The sequence below is a fragment of the Galeopterus variegatus genome, unplaced genomic scaffold (genome assembly GCF_000696425.1).
Source record: "Galeopterus variegatus unplaced genomic scaffold, G_variegatus-3.0.2 Scaffold3, whole genome shotgun sequence".
In the NCBI taxonomy this organism is placed as follows: Eukaryota; Metazoa; Chordata; class Mammalia; order Dermoptera; family Cynocephalidae; genus Galeopterus; species Galeopterus variegatus.
The window spans coordinates 1,484,438-1,500,428 of NW_007726114.1; the positions used below are offsets into that span (position 1 = coordinate 1,484,438).

At 43.6% G+C, this 15,991-nt stretch overlaps 1 protein-coding gene across 3 annotated transcripts in view; it reads right to left on the reverse strand.

Moving 5' to 3' along the window:
• Positions 1 to 15,991, reverse strand: part of CEP250 (centrosomal protein 250kDa) — a 41,154-nt gene that overhangs the window by 10,952 nt on the left and 14,211 nt on the right. For all 3 annotated transcript variants that reach the window (XM_008570910.1, XM_008570838.1, XM_008570973.1), the window contains 11 exons: positions 15,454 to 15,647; positions 15,104 to 15,231; positions 14,722 to 14,891; positions 8,428 to 8,595; positions 7,883 to 8,017; positions 5,058 to 5,201; positions 4,277 to 4,410; positions 3,568 to 3,706; positions 2,250 to 2,592; positions 1,576 to 1,697; positions 517 to 637 (listed from right to left, as the gene is read on the reverse strand). In XM_008570910.1, the coding sequence (XP_008569132.1) occupies positions 517 to 637; positions 1,576 to 1,697; positions 2,250 to 2,592; positions 3,568 to 3,706; positions 4,277 to 4,410; positions 5,058 to 5,201; positions 7,883 to 8,017; positions 8,428 to 8,595; positions 14,722 to 14,891; positions 15,104 to 15,231; positions 15,454 to 15,647 (1,798 nt within the window). The remainder of the gene's footprint in view (positions 1 to 516; positions 638 to 1,575; positions 1,698 to 2,249; positions 2,593 to 3,567; positions 3,707 to 4,276; positions 4,411 to 5,057; positions 5,202 to 7,882; positions 8,018 to 8,427; positions 8,596 to 14,721; positions 14,892 to 15,103; positions 15,232 to 15,453; positions 15,648 to 15,991) is intronic.

A 15,991-nucleotide genomic window follows, 5' to 3' on the forward strand; every position in this document is an offset into this window, starting at 1 on the left:
CTTTCCAAGCTTGGATTTGTTCCACAGATATATTCTCACTTCCAGGGACATGTTTTTCCCAGATTCCCCCACCTTGCTTTCTCCCAAATAAGCCCATACTTCTGCCATCAAAGCCTAATTTTGAGGACATAGTTGGAGATGGTAAAAATAAGTAATGTAGATAAATCATTAAAAATGCAGAATTTTATCATATTCTCATAGTCCTGGCCCTGGGTCTCCAGGTTTTTTTTTATTTTGTGCAATGATAGAAAAGAGAAGCCTAGTGAGCTCATTCTCTCAGATCACCAAATCTGTTCCTCCTAATCCCTTCTTCCAGGATAGCCCTCAGAGGCCACACACAGCAGAAAAATAGCTCAAGGGAGAGTCATCACCCTTTGGAGATGCCTCTAGATATCATCTCACAATGGTGGATAAATAGCAAAATGAGCGGCTGCTAAGCCTGCTCCTGCCACTTCTGGACTTCCCACCTATCCTCTCTCCTACCCCAAATCTCCCTGCCTGTCTCAAGCTTCTCACCTTCCTGGCTCTGGGAGAGCTGTCTCTGCAGATCCTGCAGCTCTGTGTGGACCTGGTTCTTCTCAGCCTCGGTATCAGTTAGACGCTGTTCCAGCTTCCGGGCCTGATCTCTCAGATCATCCTGGGAAAGGAAGGGGATGGCTAACCTCAAGCTCCTTATTGCCACAAAGCTATCCCAGCCAGGGCTCAAGCTCTGTTCTCACTCTGTGGTGGCCATCGTGGACTTACTCCCAGGTGCTGGCTCATTTACCTCTGAATTCATACGCATTTAGCTCCTTGAAGTGATGACAGGCTCTGTTCCAACTGACTGGAGCCGAGAATCCTCTTCTGACCTATGTCTTTTGAAATGGAACTCCTGCCCAAAGTCTTAGCCCAGAGGTCACCTCTTCCTTCCTTCTGACCTTCCCCAAATCAGAATGAATTGTCCCTTCCTTCTAGTTCCAACAGTGTATCATTTGTATCTGCTATTGATCCAATACAGTATGGTTCCTCCACTATGTCACAAGCCTTCTTGAGAGCAGAGATCAGGTCTTTCTCCTTTTTGTATCTCTAGCTTAGAATGACTGGCATATAGGTGGTGCTCAATTTGTACTGACTGATAGGTTCACTATGAGGTGGAATGCATGGAATCTTTAGTTCATCCTAGGTCTAGAATGCTCCTACGAATGGCAACCTCAAATCCCAGTGGTCCCCCACTTGTCAGGTTTCTCTTGGAGGCCTTGGTACCAAGAATAAATTCACGGCTGAGAGGAAAATGATGCAAAATGATACCACACATCTGTATAGCACTTTATAGTTTATAGGGCTCACTGAAGACTCTCACTGATTTAATCCTCACAACAAATCCTGTGAGGCAGGCATTATCTGCCTTACTTTGCAAGTAAAAAACTGGCAAATCAAATGCCAGGAAATCAAATGCTTTATTTATGGTTGCCAGATGGTAAGTGATAGTAGTCGAACTCATTCCAACTTCATCTCAGGAATAAAACAGGTCAAACTACTTCATGAGTATTTTTAGGGGAGGTGAAGAGTTCAAGGAAGGAGAACAGAGAAACATACCCGGGCCTGCTGAGTCTTCCTCAGGTCTTGGTGAAGCTTATGGAGCGCAGATGCTACTGCCTCAGCTGAGAGAGCAGTCAGGAGGGGCCCTCTCTTAAAGAGGCTCCTAGTTCCATTCTGGTCTGAAAAAAAATGGAAAAAAAAAAAAAAAAAACACCAAAAAGAAAACCTCCACATCTGGCTGCCACTATGGAGAGAAACGGCCGTACCTTCCCAGATGTGGCCTTGGCCTTCCCACTGGTCCCTCCTCTCCTCAAAGAACCCCTTCTCAGCAGTTCATTCACCATGTATTTTCTATATAACCATGTGCCAGGCACAATGGTGGGCACTAGATAATACCAACTATCATTTGTCATGCACTTAGTAAATGTCAGAAACCACATGAGCTATTCACATATGTAATCTCACTTAACTCATCAGTAAAATCCCCAAGTAGGTACTTTTAACATCCTAATTTTATAATTGAGGAAAATCAAGCCCAGAGAAGAGAGGTGGCTTAAGGACATATAGCTAGCAAGTGGCAGAGCTGGGGTTCAAACCCAGAATTAATTTCAGAGTATGTGGCCTTAACCCGGATGCAAAATTGCCTAAGAAACTGCATTCCCCTTCCTCCTCCTCTGGGAGCTAGGCTTGGCTTTAGCCCAAAGGACTTAGTTCTTGGGTGGCTGCTTCACCTGTCTCAGGGCCCCAGAGGGAGGGAGCAGAGTCTCCCCCACCACTGAGCTCAGGCCTGCTCTCACAAACAGACCCCAGGGCCTGCTGCAGGACAGAGTAGAGGCTGGCCAGCTGGGCCTGGGCATGGTTCCCAGGTTGTTGCTCTGCGGCCAACGCCTCCAGCTGGCTCTGGGTACTGCACAGTCTCAGCTGTAGTTGGGCTGCCTTGGATTCCTGGGCCCACAAGGAAGCTTGCAGCTGTTCCTCTGAGATTCGAGACGCCTCCAACTCCTCCAGTAGCTGTGCTTCCTGGGCCAGAAAGTCAGCTTCCTTTTCCTTCATCTCCTGCCTCAGTAATTCCATCTGCCAGGGAGGAAGAGTGCTCACTCTTAAGCAGGAAGTGGATACCCTTTCCTCAGACCCTCGCAGGCCTGACCCCACTCAATCCCTGTGCAAACCCTGATCAGGGCTGGGAAGATTTGAGGAAGCAAAGGGGCTCCGAAATGACAGGGTCTTCTCCAGATCTGACAGCTGGATGCCTACAGACTCCTGACACATGGGCCCAGGCTATGCTAACTGGCTTCAGCTCTGGTTTTCCAGGCAGATATGCCAGCTCTCTGCCCTGAAACCCTGACATTGAGCCTAATAAGAGCAGTCACAATAACATTGGCTACCATCTACTGAATGCTTACAGTGTTCCTGACACTTTACATATCCCTACAATGGTTAAGAATTATCATCCTTGTTTTATAGATGAAGAAACTGATGCTCACACAACTAGGAAGCAGTAGAGCTGGGGGTTAAACTCAGGACTAACAGCCAGACCTGTGTCCTTATTTGCTGCAATCTACTTTCTAGCTCTTACTCTCCCACTCTTCTCCTCACAGGTCCATCTGTCCTCTGTACCCAAGGTCTGGGGCCCTGCTACGAGCAGACTGAGTCCCTGGAAGTCCTCTTGCTGCTGCCTACCTCATCTGCAGTATTCCCCGTTGCTCAAATACCCCTCTCCCCCACTGCATCTTGCTGACCAGACAAAACACACTTGGAAGTGGATGTCCTTGACTCAGGCCCAAGTGGGCTCTGCCCCTTTGGGCACCACATTCCGAGCTGTCAGGTTCCCCACAGGAGCCATTATCGTTTCTGGGTCAGGTTCCCAAGTCCCCACCATGCCCAGTCCTGGCTTCCCCCCAACCTGTCAGGACTGTTGAGGTCCTAGCTAATCTTGTAATTAGGAAAGAGAAGGGTCTAACCTATGAGAGGACTGTGAGCAATCACCCTACCATTCCAGGAACAGGCTTCCACCAAGGAAGCAGGGCTCATAGCCAGAGAGGGAGGTACCTGGGCACTGAGCTCTTTCTGCCCTCCCTGGGCCTCCTGCATCTCCTGGCGCAGGGAGCTCAGCTCCTGTTGTCGAACAGAGTCAGCTTCTTGTAAAACAAGAAGTCTCTGTTCCTTTTCTGCCAGTGATAAAGTCAGGCTAAAAAGAGAAGGGTTAGAGGGGTAAGCCATTCTTTCAGAGAATGAAAATACACCTTCTCATCTGACTGTTCTAAACATAGCATTAATAATTAAAATAGAAATAGTAATAATAATGATTATAGTGTAACAGTGAAAGCTACCATTTATAAAACACCTACTAAGTACTCCTAGTTACTTCACGAATATGATGCCAGTCTTGTTTATTACTGTATTATTGACCCTGGCATAGTGCCTGATGTCTAAGGTGTTCTCTAAATATTTACCAAATGAGAGCTGTCCAGTTAGCTCACTTTGTTAGAGCATAGTGCTGGTAACACCAAGGTCAAGGGTTCGGATCCCCGTACTGGCCAGCCACCCCCCAAAAATAAAACAAAATAAAGTATATATTTATAAAATGAATGAAGTGTAAGCTTTGAAGACAGGGACCATGTCCCCTCCACATGACTACATGTACATCCCAGAGCTGGAGACATGAAAGGTGAAGTGGCCTGAGCAAAGAACTGCCAACATCACAGTGACCACTGTAGCCAGACAGGCAAAATCCACCTCCCTGGCCTTTCTACCCTACCTGGCTCTCTCTCTCTCCAGCTCCTTCTTAATTTGGCTACACTCCTGGGCCTCTCTCAGCTTCTTCTGAACCTCCTGCTCCACCAGCCTCTGGGAGTCATCCTGGGCCACCAGCTGAGACTTCAAGTTCTCCATCTGGAAATTTAACGGCATGAGGACCAAGATAGCAGGGAAGGGAGCCAGTGGGAGGATGCTTCTCACCAAGGGCTTTAGGGTCCTGCAATGTATGCCAGTCAGTGGCCATTTCTAATGCTTTGGAGGTCTTACCAATACCTACAGGCTATTTATAACCACCCCTTCCTCAGTACCATTTATCCTGGTCATCTGTCTCCCTAGCTTCACATATGCTGCATAAAGCAAGTACAGAAAGAAATCTTGGCTGAATATACTATGTCCAAAGGCAAAGTGATGGACAAGCATATAGTGACTACATTTTTTAAAATAAAAAATCAGAACATCATCTGATACATGATTCTGAGGAGAAGCAATCTGGTATGTAAAAATATTGTATTTATGGTGAGGATGGAAAGAACAATTGAAACTGGGACTGCCCAAGAAAATATAAGCTCTGTGATCACTACAGAGAAAGAGATTACTATTCCAAGGCTCTAAGAGGCACATGTTTAGCTCTGAACATCCTTCAGTTTTCCACTCAGTACTGTGGTCTATCCTCCCAAGTTCAGGTAGCAGGGCCAAGGTTCTCCCTGTCCTGCAAAAGGAGTGGGAGAACCTGGCTATGCTGGGGAAGGACTGTGGGGCTGGGTGGAGAGGAGTTAAGGGACCTGCTTCTGCAGGTCTATTTTATCTTGCAGCAGAGTGCTGCCCTCTTCTTGGAGGACAGCAAGGTCGTCTCTGTGCTGCTGGGCTGCCTCCTTCAGCTCCCGCTGAGCCTCCCAGAGCTGGGTCTGCAGCATCCCAGTTGTCTCCTGCAGAGGGAGAGGACATCAGTGAGTAGAGAAAAGCTTCCACTGGGGCCTTGATCTCAAAATCTGTGTTGTATAAATACTGGTTTTTTTTGTTGGGTTGGCAAAAGCTGAGGCAGTAGTTAATTCATGTTGTTTCCACCTCAACTCCTCACCTCCTACTCCCTCTCCTCCCTCAAAAGTGCACTAGCTCATCCAGGTTTCTTGGTCAGGGTCCATGAGCTGGTAATAGTCACTCACCCAGACCATCGCAACAGCCCCCTGACCATATCCCTACTTCCACTTGATGCCACCAACCCCTACAAACACACACACACACCACTTTCCACTCAGCGGCTACAGTATTAAAAAAAAAGTACACATGTACACACACACAGTCGTACACACACACAGGGGACTGGTTGCAGGACCTCCTGCAGATACCGAAATCCATGGATGCTCAAGTCCCTGCCATAAAATGACATAGTATTTGCATATAACTTATGTACATCTTTCTGTATACTTTTAATCATTTCTAGATTACTAATAATGCCAATAATACCAATTACAGTATAAGTGCTATGTAAATAGTTGTTATACCGTATGGTTTAGGGAATAATGACAAGAAAAAAAGTCTACATATTCAGTACAGATGAAATTTAAAAAAAAAATATTTTTGATCCACGGTTGGTTGAATCCACAGATGCGGAACCCACGGATACAAAGAGCTGACTGTATATAGTATATAAAATCGTGTCCCACATCTGCTTGTAAAATACCATCCAACAGTTTCCCATTGTCCTTAGAACAAAATCTGAGCTCCGTCTACAGCTGACGAAGGGCCCCTGATACCTCTCCACTCGCCCCTGAATTTATCACACTAGAGCCACGCTGCTTCCTTTTTGTCCTTGAACTTCTCAAGTTGTTTTCTGTCTGCCCCAGGGCCCTTAAGACAACTATTTCCTCTACTTAAAGTGTTCTTCTAATGCATGGCTTCTTTTTTTTTCAATGACTTTACTGAGCTATAATTCCCATCACATACAATTCACCCATTTCAAGTATACAATTAAGTGGTTTTAGTATATTCACAGAGTTGTGTGACTATTACCACAATCAATTTTAGAATATTTTCATCACCCAAAAAAGAAACCCCGTACCCATTCACAGTTACTCCCCATTCCCCGCCCCCCCCAACCACGAATCTGCTTTCTGTCCCTGTAGAGTTGCCGGTTCTGGATATTTCATTTAAATTGAATCATATATTCCAAAATATACAACGAACTCAAATAACTTAACAGTAAAAAAACAAGTAACCCAATTAAAAAATGGGCACAGGAAATGAATAGGCATTTTTCAAAGAAAGATATACAAATGGTCAACAGACACATGAAAAAATGCTGAACATCACTAAGCATCAGGGAAATGCAAATCAAAACCACTGTAGAGGTATCATCTCACACCAGTTAGACTGGTCATTATCAAAAGGGCAGAGAATAACGAACGCTGGCAAGGATGCAGAGAAAGGGAAACCCTCCTACACTGTTGATGGTACTATAAATTAGTGCAGCCATCATGGAAAGCAGGATGGAGGTTCCTCAAACAACTACAGTTAGAACTACCATACCATCCAGCAATTCCACTGCTGCTGGGTGTATACCCAAAGGAATGGGAATCATCATGTCGAAGGCATACCTGCACTCCATGTTTACCGCAGCTTTGTTTACAGTAGTTAAGAGTTGGAACCAACCTAAATGTCCATTGATGGATGACTGGATAAGGAAAATTTGGTATATATACACAATGGAATACTACTCTGATGTAAAAAGGAATGAAATTCTGCCATTTTCAGCAACATGGATGAACTTAAAGAAAATTATGTTGTGTAATAGGCCAGGTACAGAAAGAGAAATACTTCATGTCCTCACTCATATGTGGGAGCTGGAAAAAAAAAAAAAAGAAGGAAAAGTACAACAATCACAATAATTTCTTGAACTTTCAAAAGAAGAGAATGGAACTGAGACCATCAGAGGTGGGAAAGGGGGAGAAGGGGTTAGGAAGAAATTGGTAAAGGGTCACAAAAAATGTTTACATTGTGTAATGATAAAATTTTTTAAAATAAAATAAACAATGGTGAACAAGGAAAAAATAAATAAATAAATAAATAAATTGAATCATATAATATACGGTCTTCTGTGATTGGCTTCTTTCACAATGGTGAACAAGGAAAAAAAAAATAAATAAATAAATAAATTGAATCATATAATATACGGTCTTCTGTGATTGGCTTCTTTCACTTAGCATAATGTTTTCAAGGTTCATCTATGTTGTACCATGGGCCTGGCTTCTCTTTAACCACAAGTCTTAGCTCAAATGTCACTTTCTCAGTGAGGCCATCTCTGACCACTCTGTCCAAAGTGGCCTCCTTTGAATCACTCTCAATTACATTGCCCTATTTATTTCCTTTACAGCACTTATTACAAACTGTAATCACCTCATTTATTTCTTGTCTGCTCATTTTTCGTCTGTCTCTGCCACTAGAACATAAGTTCCTTGAGGGCAGGGACCATGTCTGTCATGTCAGTTATTGTGTCACACCTTTATATATTTGGCACATGTCAGCACCTAGCACAGGGCCTGCTACATAAGGGCCAAAGAACTATTCATCGTTGAATGGGTAAATGGACCCCAGGACCCACCCTCCATACCTTCTCCTTTAACTTCTGAACCTTCATGTCCTGCCTCAGCTGCTCCAGTTGTTGGCTGGCATCTGCCAGCTCCTTCTGGGTCTGCAGCAGTGTCTCCAGGAGGGACACTCTCTCCTTCTCCGTTTCTAGCTGCATCTGTGGAAGGGTGGAAAGGGTGAGGGCTTGCTGGCTCAGAGTTATCACACTCACCCATCAGGCCACAAGCACAACCCAGTGTCTCTAGTGCTCTTCCAGCAAATGAATTGGGGGCTGAGGGTGAAGGAAGGTCTGAGCCCACTGACTCCGAATCAGGAAGTATAAAGATTGCAACTGGTTTGAAGACAGACAGGATGTGGTAAATGTGAGCCCTCCCTCAGGAAGTGTGACATACTGCTGGTCCTGCAGCTAACAGTGTGGATTGCCCTGCTCACTGGTAGCAAAGTGGGCAGCTACATGCTCTTCTGGAAGCCCCTCTGCAGCACCACTCTTTGGAGTAGAAAAGGAAGTGGTCAAAGGTAAGGGGATCACAGATCAGATGTGCAACTCTAATCCTCCTCGCTTCCCACCTGGCATAGGGCACTCTCAGCCTGGGTCTGTTCTTCTTCCCTCTGTGCCCGGATGGCCTCTGTTTCTGCCTGCTGCTCCGTCAGCCTCATTTCCAGCTCCATCTTTTCCCTTTCCAGGCTCTCCAGAGCCTTATCCAGCGCCTGCTGGTGCCTGGAACGCTCTTTCTCCTGGCCACATGAAGAAAATGATGTTAGAACCAAATGGTGAGGAGAGAGGCAGAAGGAGAACTGGATTGGAATAAGAAGTTTCTCTACTACTCACTAGCTGTGTGACCTCGGTACCTCTCTAAGCCTGTTTCCTCACTTGTAAAGTGAGGCTAATAATCCCTGCCTTTTCTATCTCACCAAATTTTATGAGAATCAAATGAGATTTATAAAATGTAAAATGCCGGGCCGGCCCGGTGGCGCACTGGATAGTGCGCCGCTTGAGAAGCGCGGTGGCGCTCCCGCCCGAGGGTTCGGATCCCACATACAGACCGGTTCCCGCTCACTGGCTGAGCGAGGCGCGGGAGCAACACCGAGGTTTGCAATCCCGTTGCCGGTCCCCGGTCCGGTACGGGGGCAACACTGAGGGTTGCAATCCGTTGCCGGACACGGAAAAAAGACAAAAGACAAAAAAAAAAAAAATGTAAAATGCCTTCTACTTTTACATGATATACATGTAAAAATGCCTTCTACTAAAGTGCAATTGTCCCTCACATAAATTAAAAATACCTATTTTTTTAAAGTGACCACATCACAGTTGATGGTTGTAATAATAAATGGAAACAGCATCTCTGGCTCTCTGCTGCTCATCTCCTCTGCTCACAGTTGCAGAGTTAGTCCCCCAAAAATCAGGCCTGGCCCAGTTAGGATGTCTCCCTACATTATACAAAAACATTAGAACAGGGGTCCTGGTTCTCTCAGAGGTCCACTAGTGACCAAAACCTTACGGGATCTCCCTGACTATTCCAGGAAAGACCCTCTATTAGGTCCTCAGCATAGTGATCAAGGGCTCTGGAGTCAGGCTGCTTGGGTGACTATCTTTACTCTGCCAGCACTTGTGAGACCTTAGTCAATTTCTAAATATCTCTGTGCCTTAGTTTCCTCATCTATGATAATGGGGACAACAACCATGTCCTCCTAGGGCTGCTCTGAGGATTGGGTTAAGTCATGTAAATCACTTTAAACAGGGCTTAGCACAAAGACGGCAGTCAGTCAGCATACGATGGCTAGCATCATCATCGCATTAGTAGTTCCCCGAACCTTTCCTGTGAAATGCTTGTAAGTTTGTAGTTATCTATTCATTCACTGGGAATACCTCTAGTGTTTCAGCCCTTTCCCATGTCATCTTGTGCAGCGGTCCCCTTACTACACACTAGCTACACTGGCCTCCTTGCAGGTCTTTGAGCACAGTGAACACTTTCAGACCTTACGGCCTTTCAGATTCATACTTTTCTTCTACCTGGAATGCTCTTCCCCAACCCCACTCCATCATTCCTCACAGCTTAACTGACACTGCCTTGGAGAGGCCTTCCCAGACCATACAATCTTAAGGGATTTCCCCTTGTTATTCTTTCTTATAACACCTGGTTCTTTTTCTTCAAAGAATTTCATAGTCGTTTACTCATTCATATGTTAACATGTTTAATACCCATCTTCCTGCCAAGACTTTAAGCTCGTAGGAGAAACATGTCTAGTTTGGTTTCTGCTGTGTCCTCAATAAACATCCAGCACTGTGCCACCCAGTAAGTACTCAATCAACATTGCTTGAATCAACCAGTGACTAAATATATTCCAGTAGCCTAAGAACAGCAATGTATAATGTCACCATTATACAGCAGTCACAAATGACAAATCTTACACTCTGCTTCGAAAAGCCAACTGTAAAAATATGGGGAAGATGAATTTTAATAGTAACAAGTGTTAAAAAAAACAACAAACTGAACTATTACTCCATATGAGTTAGAAGTTTGTTATAGCTACCAGAAGAGCTAATTCTGTGATGTCCAGGAAGTAACAGTCCAGCTTTGCTGGTTAGAACATGATCAGAATATTCTGCCCAGTCCAAAGTGCCACCTTTATGGGCACATAAATAAACTGTAACATATCTAGAGGAAAGCAACCATGGTGGTGAGGTATTTCAAGCAAATCAAAGGCTGACTTATTTCAGGCAATAGATTTTGACTCAACATGAATTTTCTAGTAACCAGATCTTTCTAAAATAAATGGGAAGCTATTGATGGAATACAACAGATGCTAAGCAACCATATGGAAGAGATATTATAGAAGTAGACAAAGTATACATAGTTAAGAGTTTGGGCTCTTAATCCCTATTTTTCCACTTATTAGCCATAAGTGACTTATCGAAGCATTTATTCACATTTACCATGTGAATAAAGCATTTAGCATGGTGCTTGGCAAGGGGAAGTATTTAATAAATTGCCAATATCCGTACTATCAAGTGGATACAAGCATTAGATGGAAGAATGGAGAATATGAGGATACTTCAAAAAGTTCATGGAAAAATTCGCATTATCTTTCAATTCTATTTTTCTAGAATTTTTTGAAGTACCCTTGTATAACCTGTAAGAGTTTTTCTAATTGTTAGGATTCCAGGAGATGACAGTCACTGTTTTTTTTGTTTTTCTTTTTAAAAGATGACCGGTAAGGGGATCTTAACCCTTGACTTGGTGTTGTCAGCACCACGCTCACCCAGTGAGCGAACCGGCCATCCCTATATGGGATCCGAACCCGGGGCCTTGGTGTTATCAGCACCGCACTCTCCCGAGTGAGCCACGGGCCGGCCCGACAGTCACTGTTAAAACCAACAGACTGTCGAAAGTTACAAGAGGGCAATCGAACCTTTCAATCAGTAGGGAGATCATAAAGTCAGACAACTAGAAGTCAGGAAAATGAGAGATAAGAAAAAGAGGGAAGAGGCTCTCCCACGACCTAGGTATGACCATGATGGTCACTTCTTTCAGGAAAACCAAGGCTATGTAGGTAGCTAGCTCATCATTCAGAAGCTTTATAGTATCTTCTTCTTGTGGGGTTTTCAGCAGGTAGTATGCCTGACTCTTGCTAGGGAACTGCCTTGTGGACACTGTTCATTCAACAAATATTTTCAAGCACATACTATAATCAAAGCACATAATTCTAAAAACAAGCAAACTTCTGGTTACCATCTTGCCAACATGTCTGCTTTGTAATACAATCAAATCACAAATACTCATAAAGCACAAATCAACTTCCATTTCCAAATATCTTATAAACAAGGTCTCTGAACCCTCTAGCTACAAAATGGCAAAAAATGCTAAATAAAATACTAAATACATATTTTAATGTATCACTGAGCCAGTAGGAAAATGATAAAAATTCCACAGGAGCCAAAAACAAACCAAGACTTGTGTTGTAAAAACATAAATGAGCACAGAACTGGCTTTCCACTGGAGGCATCTGCTATACCAAGTAACCTTTAAATTCTGTTTATGACTATGTGGGGAAAAGAAAACAGGAGACAATGGGTGGGGTGTCTGATAGGAGATTCCCATGTAAATCTGGACCTCCAAAGGGACATACCAGGAGTTAACAAATTATGGTTTGTGGGCCAAATCTGGCCTGCCACCTGTTGGCCTGTGAGCTAGGAATGTACGTATCTGTGGCCTGTGAGCTAAGAATGGTTTTTACACTTTTAATGGTTGAAAAAGAGTCAAAAGAAGAATAATGTTTTCTGACATGAAAATTATAGAATTCAAACATCCACATAAATACATGAAGTTATATCTGAACACAGTCACATTCATGTTTACATATTGTCTATGGCTGCATTTGCACAACAGCAGACTTAAGTAATTGTGACAGACACCATATGGTTTGCAAGCCTAGTGTGTAAACATTTACAAAAAGAACTTGCCGGGCCGGCCTGGTGGCGCACTGCCACAGTGCGCCGCTTGGGAGTGTGGTGGCGCTCCCGCCGAGGGTTCGGATCCCACATACAGACCGGTTCCCGCTCACTGGCTGAGCGAGGTGTGGGCGCAGCGCTGGGTTGCGATCCCATTGCCGGTCCCGGTCCGGTACGGGCGCGACACTGAGGGTTGCAATCCGTTGCCGGACACGAAAAAAGACAAAAAAAAAAAAAAAAAAAAAAGAACTTGCCTATCCCTGGGCTATAGTGTCTCTCCAGTAAAAGGGAAAACTTCTCTCTGAAAAGGAGAGAAGGGAGAGAAAGGGGGAAGAAAGAAGGAAAGAGAAAAAAGTGAGAAGCAGCAAAACAAAAAATTCCTCAGGAGGGAATATCAAGGAAATTTGCTTGTCTCAACTTTCATACAGGGTAGAGAAAAAAATCTCCCCTGAGAATTCATAACCATAAGCTGGGCTTCACAGGGTTGAGGGCCTGAATGTGGCTAAAAAACTTTACACAGAAAATTTATTTTGGGTAGTCCTGGGATGGTAGTCCTCCAGCTTCCTGAGAGAACGAAAAGCAAAACATCTGAGGAAAAACTCCTTCACCTCAGGCCTAAAAAGATTCCCACAGAAAAATTTCCAAAGAACATGAGCTCGTAGTCAAGAATCAAAACACACAGGGAAACAAGGCCATGAACAGGAGCCAACAGAAGCAATGTATTACAGATGAGGCCCCAAAAGAGTTTAGTTACTTGTTGCTGTCTTATAATTCCAGTACGTTTCAAGTGTTGAAAATATAAACTAGGAAATATAAATTAAGAAAAAGAGACTAAAAAATGACCAAGGAGATATGAAAAATTAGCTGAATAGAACATGTAATAAAAAATTTAATAAGTTAAATTTAAAACTTGGTGAATAGTCTAAACATCACGTTAGATACAGCTGAAAAGGGAAATTAATGACTACAAGAGAGTTCTGAAAAAAATCCTTCAGAACATAGCATAGAAAGAGAAAAGTAAATATGGAAAATGTCAGAGAGAGTGGAGATTCATACAGGATAGAGTAAGAAGGTCTGACATACAACTAATCAGAGTCCAGAAAAGAGATGGTATTTGAAAAGATAATGAATGAGAATTTTCCAAAATTGATATTTCAACATGAAATCTCAGATTCAGGAATCCAATAAGTCCCAACAGAATAAATTAGAGAAATATACACCTAAACACAAGAAACGGCAGAATGGTTAAAATGAAAGCTAACTTCTCAATACCAACAATGTTGAGAGAAAACAACTGTCATCCTAGAATGTTATACCTAAATTTTATACCCAGTGAAACTATCTTTCAAGAATAAAAGTGAAATAAAAACATTTTCAGACAATGAACTATCAATAGACCCTCAACAAAGGAAATCTTTCTTTAGGCAGAAGGAAAAGAAATCCAAATAGAAAGTCTGCTATGCAAGAAGAAATGGTGAGTAAAATATTTATAAATTTGTCATTGTATCTAAACAAATATTGACTGTACAAAACAATAAAAATGTATAATTTGTGGTGTTAAAGTAGTCAGAACCGAACACAGTGAACAAAGTAGCATGTAAGTCAGGGAGGAATAAATGAAAGTAAAACATTCTAAGGTCCCTGTATCATTCAATAAAAAGATAGAGATAATGATTAACTTGACATTTTATTAAGTATGTATTTTAAAATATTAAAGGTAACCACTAAAAGAATTCTTAAAATACTATACATATCATCCAGAAATTTAGAGGAAAAAAGAGGTGAGAAAAGAATACAACTTAATCATCCAATTTAATCCTCTAAAAGTTGTTTAAAAAGGTTATCTCCCAAAAGGTGTAAGAAAGCAGGACAAATAGCATTAGATGAGGGCTGACCGGTTAGCTCACTTGGTTAGAGCATGGTGTTGGTAACACCAAGGTCAAGAGACTAGATGCCTGTACCGGCCAGCCATCAAAAAATAGCATAAGATGGTAGAAATAAATCCAAATATACCTAAAATCATAATAAGAACAAATGGACTAAATTGTATAATTAAAAGACAAAAGAAACAAGTTCTGAATTGGGTAGGAATGCATCCAAGGCATTCCTTTGTCCCATTTATATCCTGGGGCCAGTTTAATAATCCTAAATCCCAAAGACCATTTTTACTTCTCTGTACACACCAAAATGACAATAATAATGGCTAACACAAGAGCTCACTATATGCCAGGAACTATTCTTAGTTTTTTTAATGTATTAACTTATTTAATAGCTAGAAGCTGGATTTCACACCTTGGCAAATTTCACTCTTATAAGCAGCAGTATCTGTACCAATAGTTAGCAGGTGGAGCACTCACTTAAGGGAGGCCATGTCTGCCTCTCCCATCCCCCAGCCACATTTTACCACTTACCCATTTCTCCTGGAGTCGGTTTACCTCCTCCTCATGGGCCACCTTCTGCTGCTCCAGGGCAGTATGTCCCTCTTGTTCAGCCTGGGCCAGCTGTTTGGCTGCTGTATCCCGCTCCTGCTCTGCCCGGCTCCGTTCAGCATCCAGTTCCACCTTCAGGCACCTCACTTCCCCTAAGATGCCAGGGACAGGATCAGGTTTCTGTGCCTCTGTCCCATTCCTTTTACCTAATAATATTCTTCCTCTCCCCACTATCTCATGAACGACTCCCACCTCATAGGCCCTGTGTCTGACTGGAGAAAGACCTCTAATAGCCTCCTACTGCCTTCCTAGCTTTCAACATCCCCATGGAAAGGAGTATGCCCCATCCCAGTTGGGTTCTCACCTTGGATGACTTCCTTGGCTTGAGTGACAGTTTGAATCTGGAGCTCCAACTGCCCCTTGGTGACCTCTATCACAGAATTTTGTTGTTGGGCCTCGAATAGACTGCTCTCTAGTTGTTCCTTGGCTGAGCTGTGAGGTTCAGGAATCAGAAAGAGTTCTTACTCATCAAACCCCTTACCCTACCTTAAGATGTGTTAGGTTCTAAGTACTGGATACCTGGAGAAGTTTGGAGGCAAATATAAATTCGTAATGCATTTAGAAGCCACATACTTAAGGCAGGGAGATTAGCTTGGCTACCCCTTGCCTTGCAAAGCCCTCTCTGTGCTTAGCTGAACTGTGTTTGGGCCATACCTGAGCCCTAATAGTTGTGCAGCAAGGTCCTGCCGGTCTCGCTCCATAGCCTGCAGCCGCACCTCTAGAGCTGCCCTCTCTCGAACTAGGGTCTCCTTCTCCTGGACTGCCCTAGCAAGTACTTCTTCCTGTCGTTTTGCCTCCTGATGCAGCTGCTCCAGCTGAGCTGTGGCCGTCTCCTGCTGGTGACGTGCCTGAGGGGAAGAAACTGATGAGATACACAGCAGAGGCAGGATTCCCCCTAGGGCTGCAACCACCAGGTTAGGACCATTGGCTCTTCAGAGACTCTGGACCCAGTTCTGAGAGCCCTGAGCATTGCTCACTCAATTTATCTATTTCCAGGTGGCATTTATGTATTTCCCTGATCAACCCACAGAGCCCTCAGCCCAGGAAGGATGTTCTCCTATGAGCAACACCCTGTGCTAGGGACAGCAGGAGACCTGCTGCTAAGGAGCTTTTACTTTTGAGAAGACACCCATAATACCAGGAAGAAAGTGATCAGTGTCCTGAGAAAGGGACTCTGAAAAGGGAGATTACA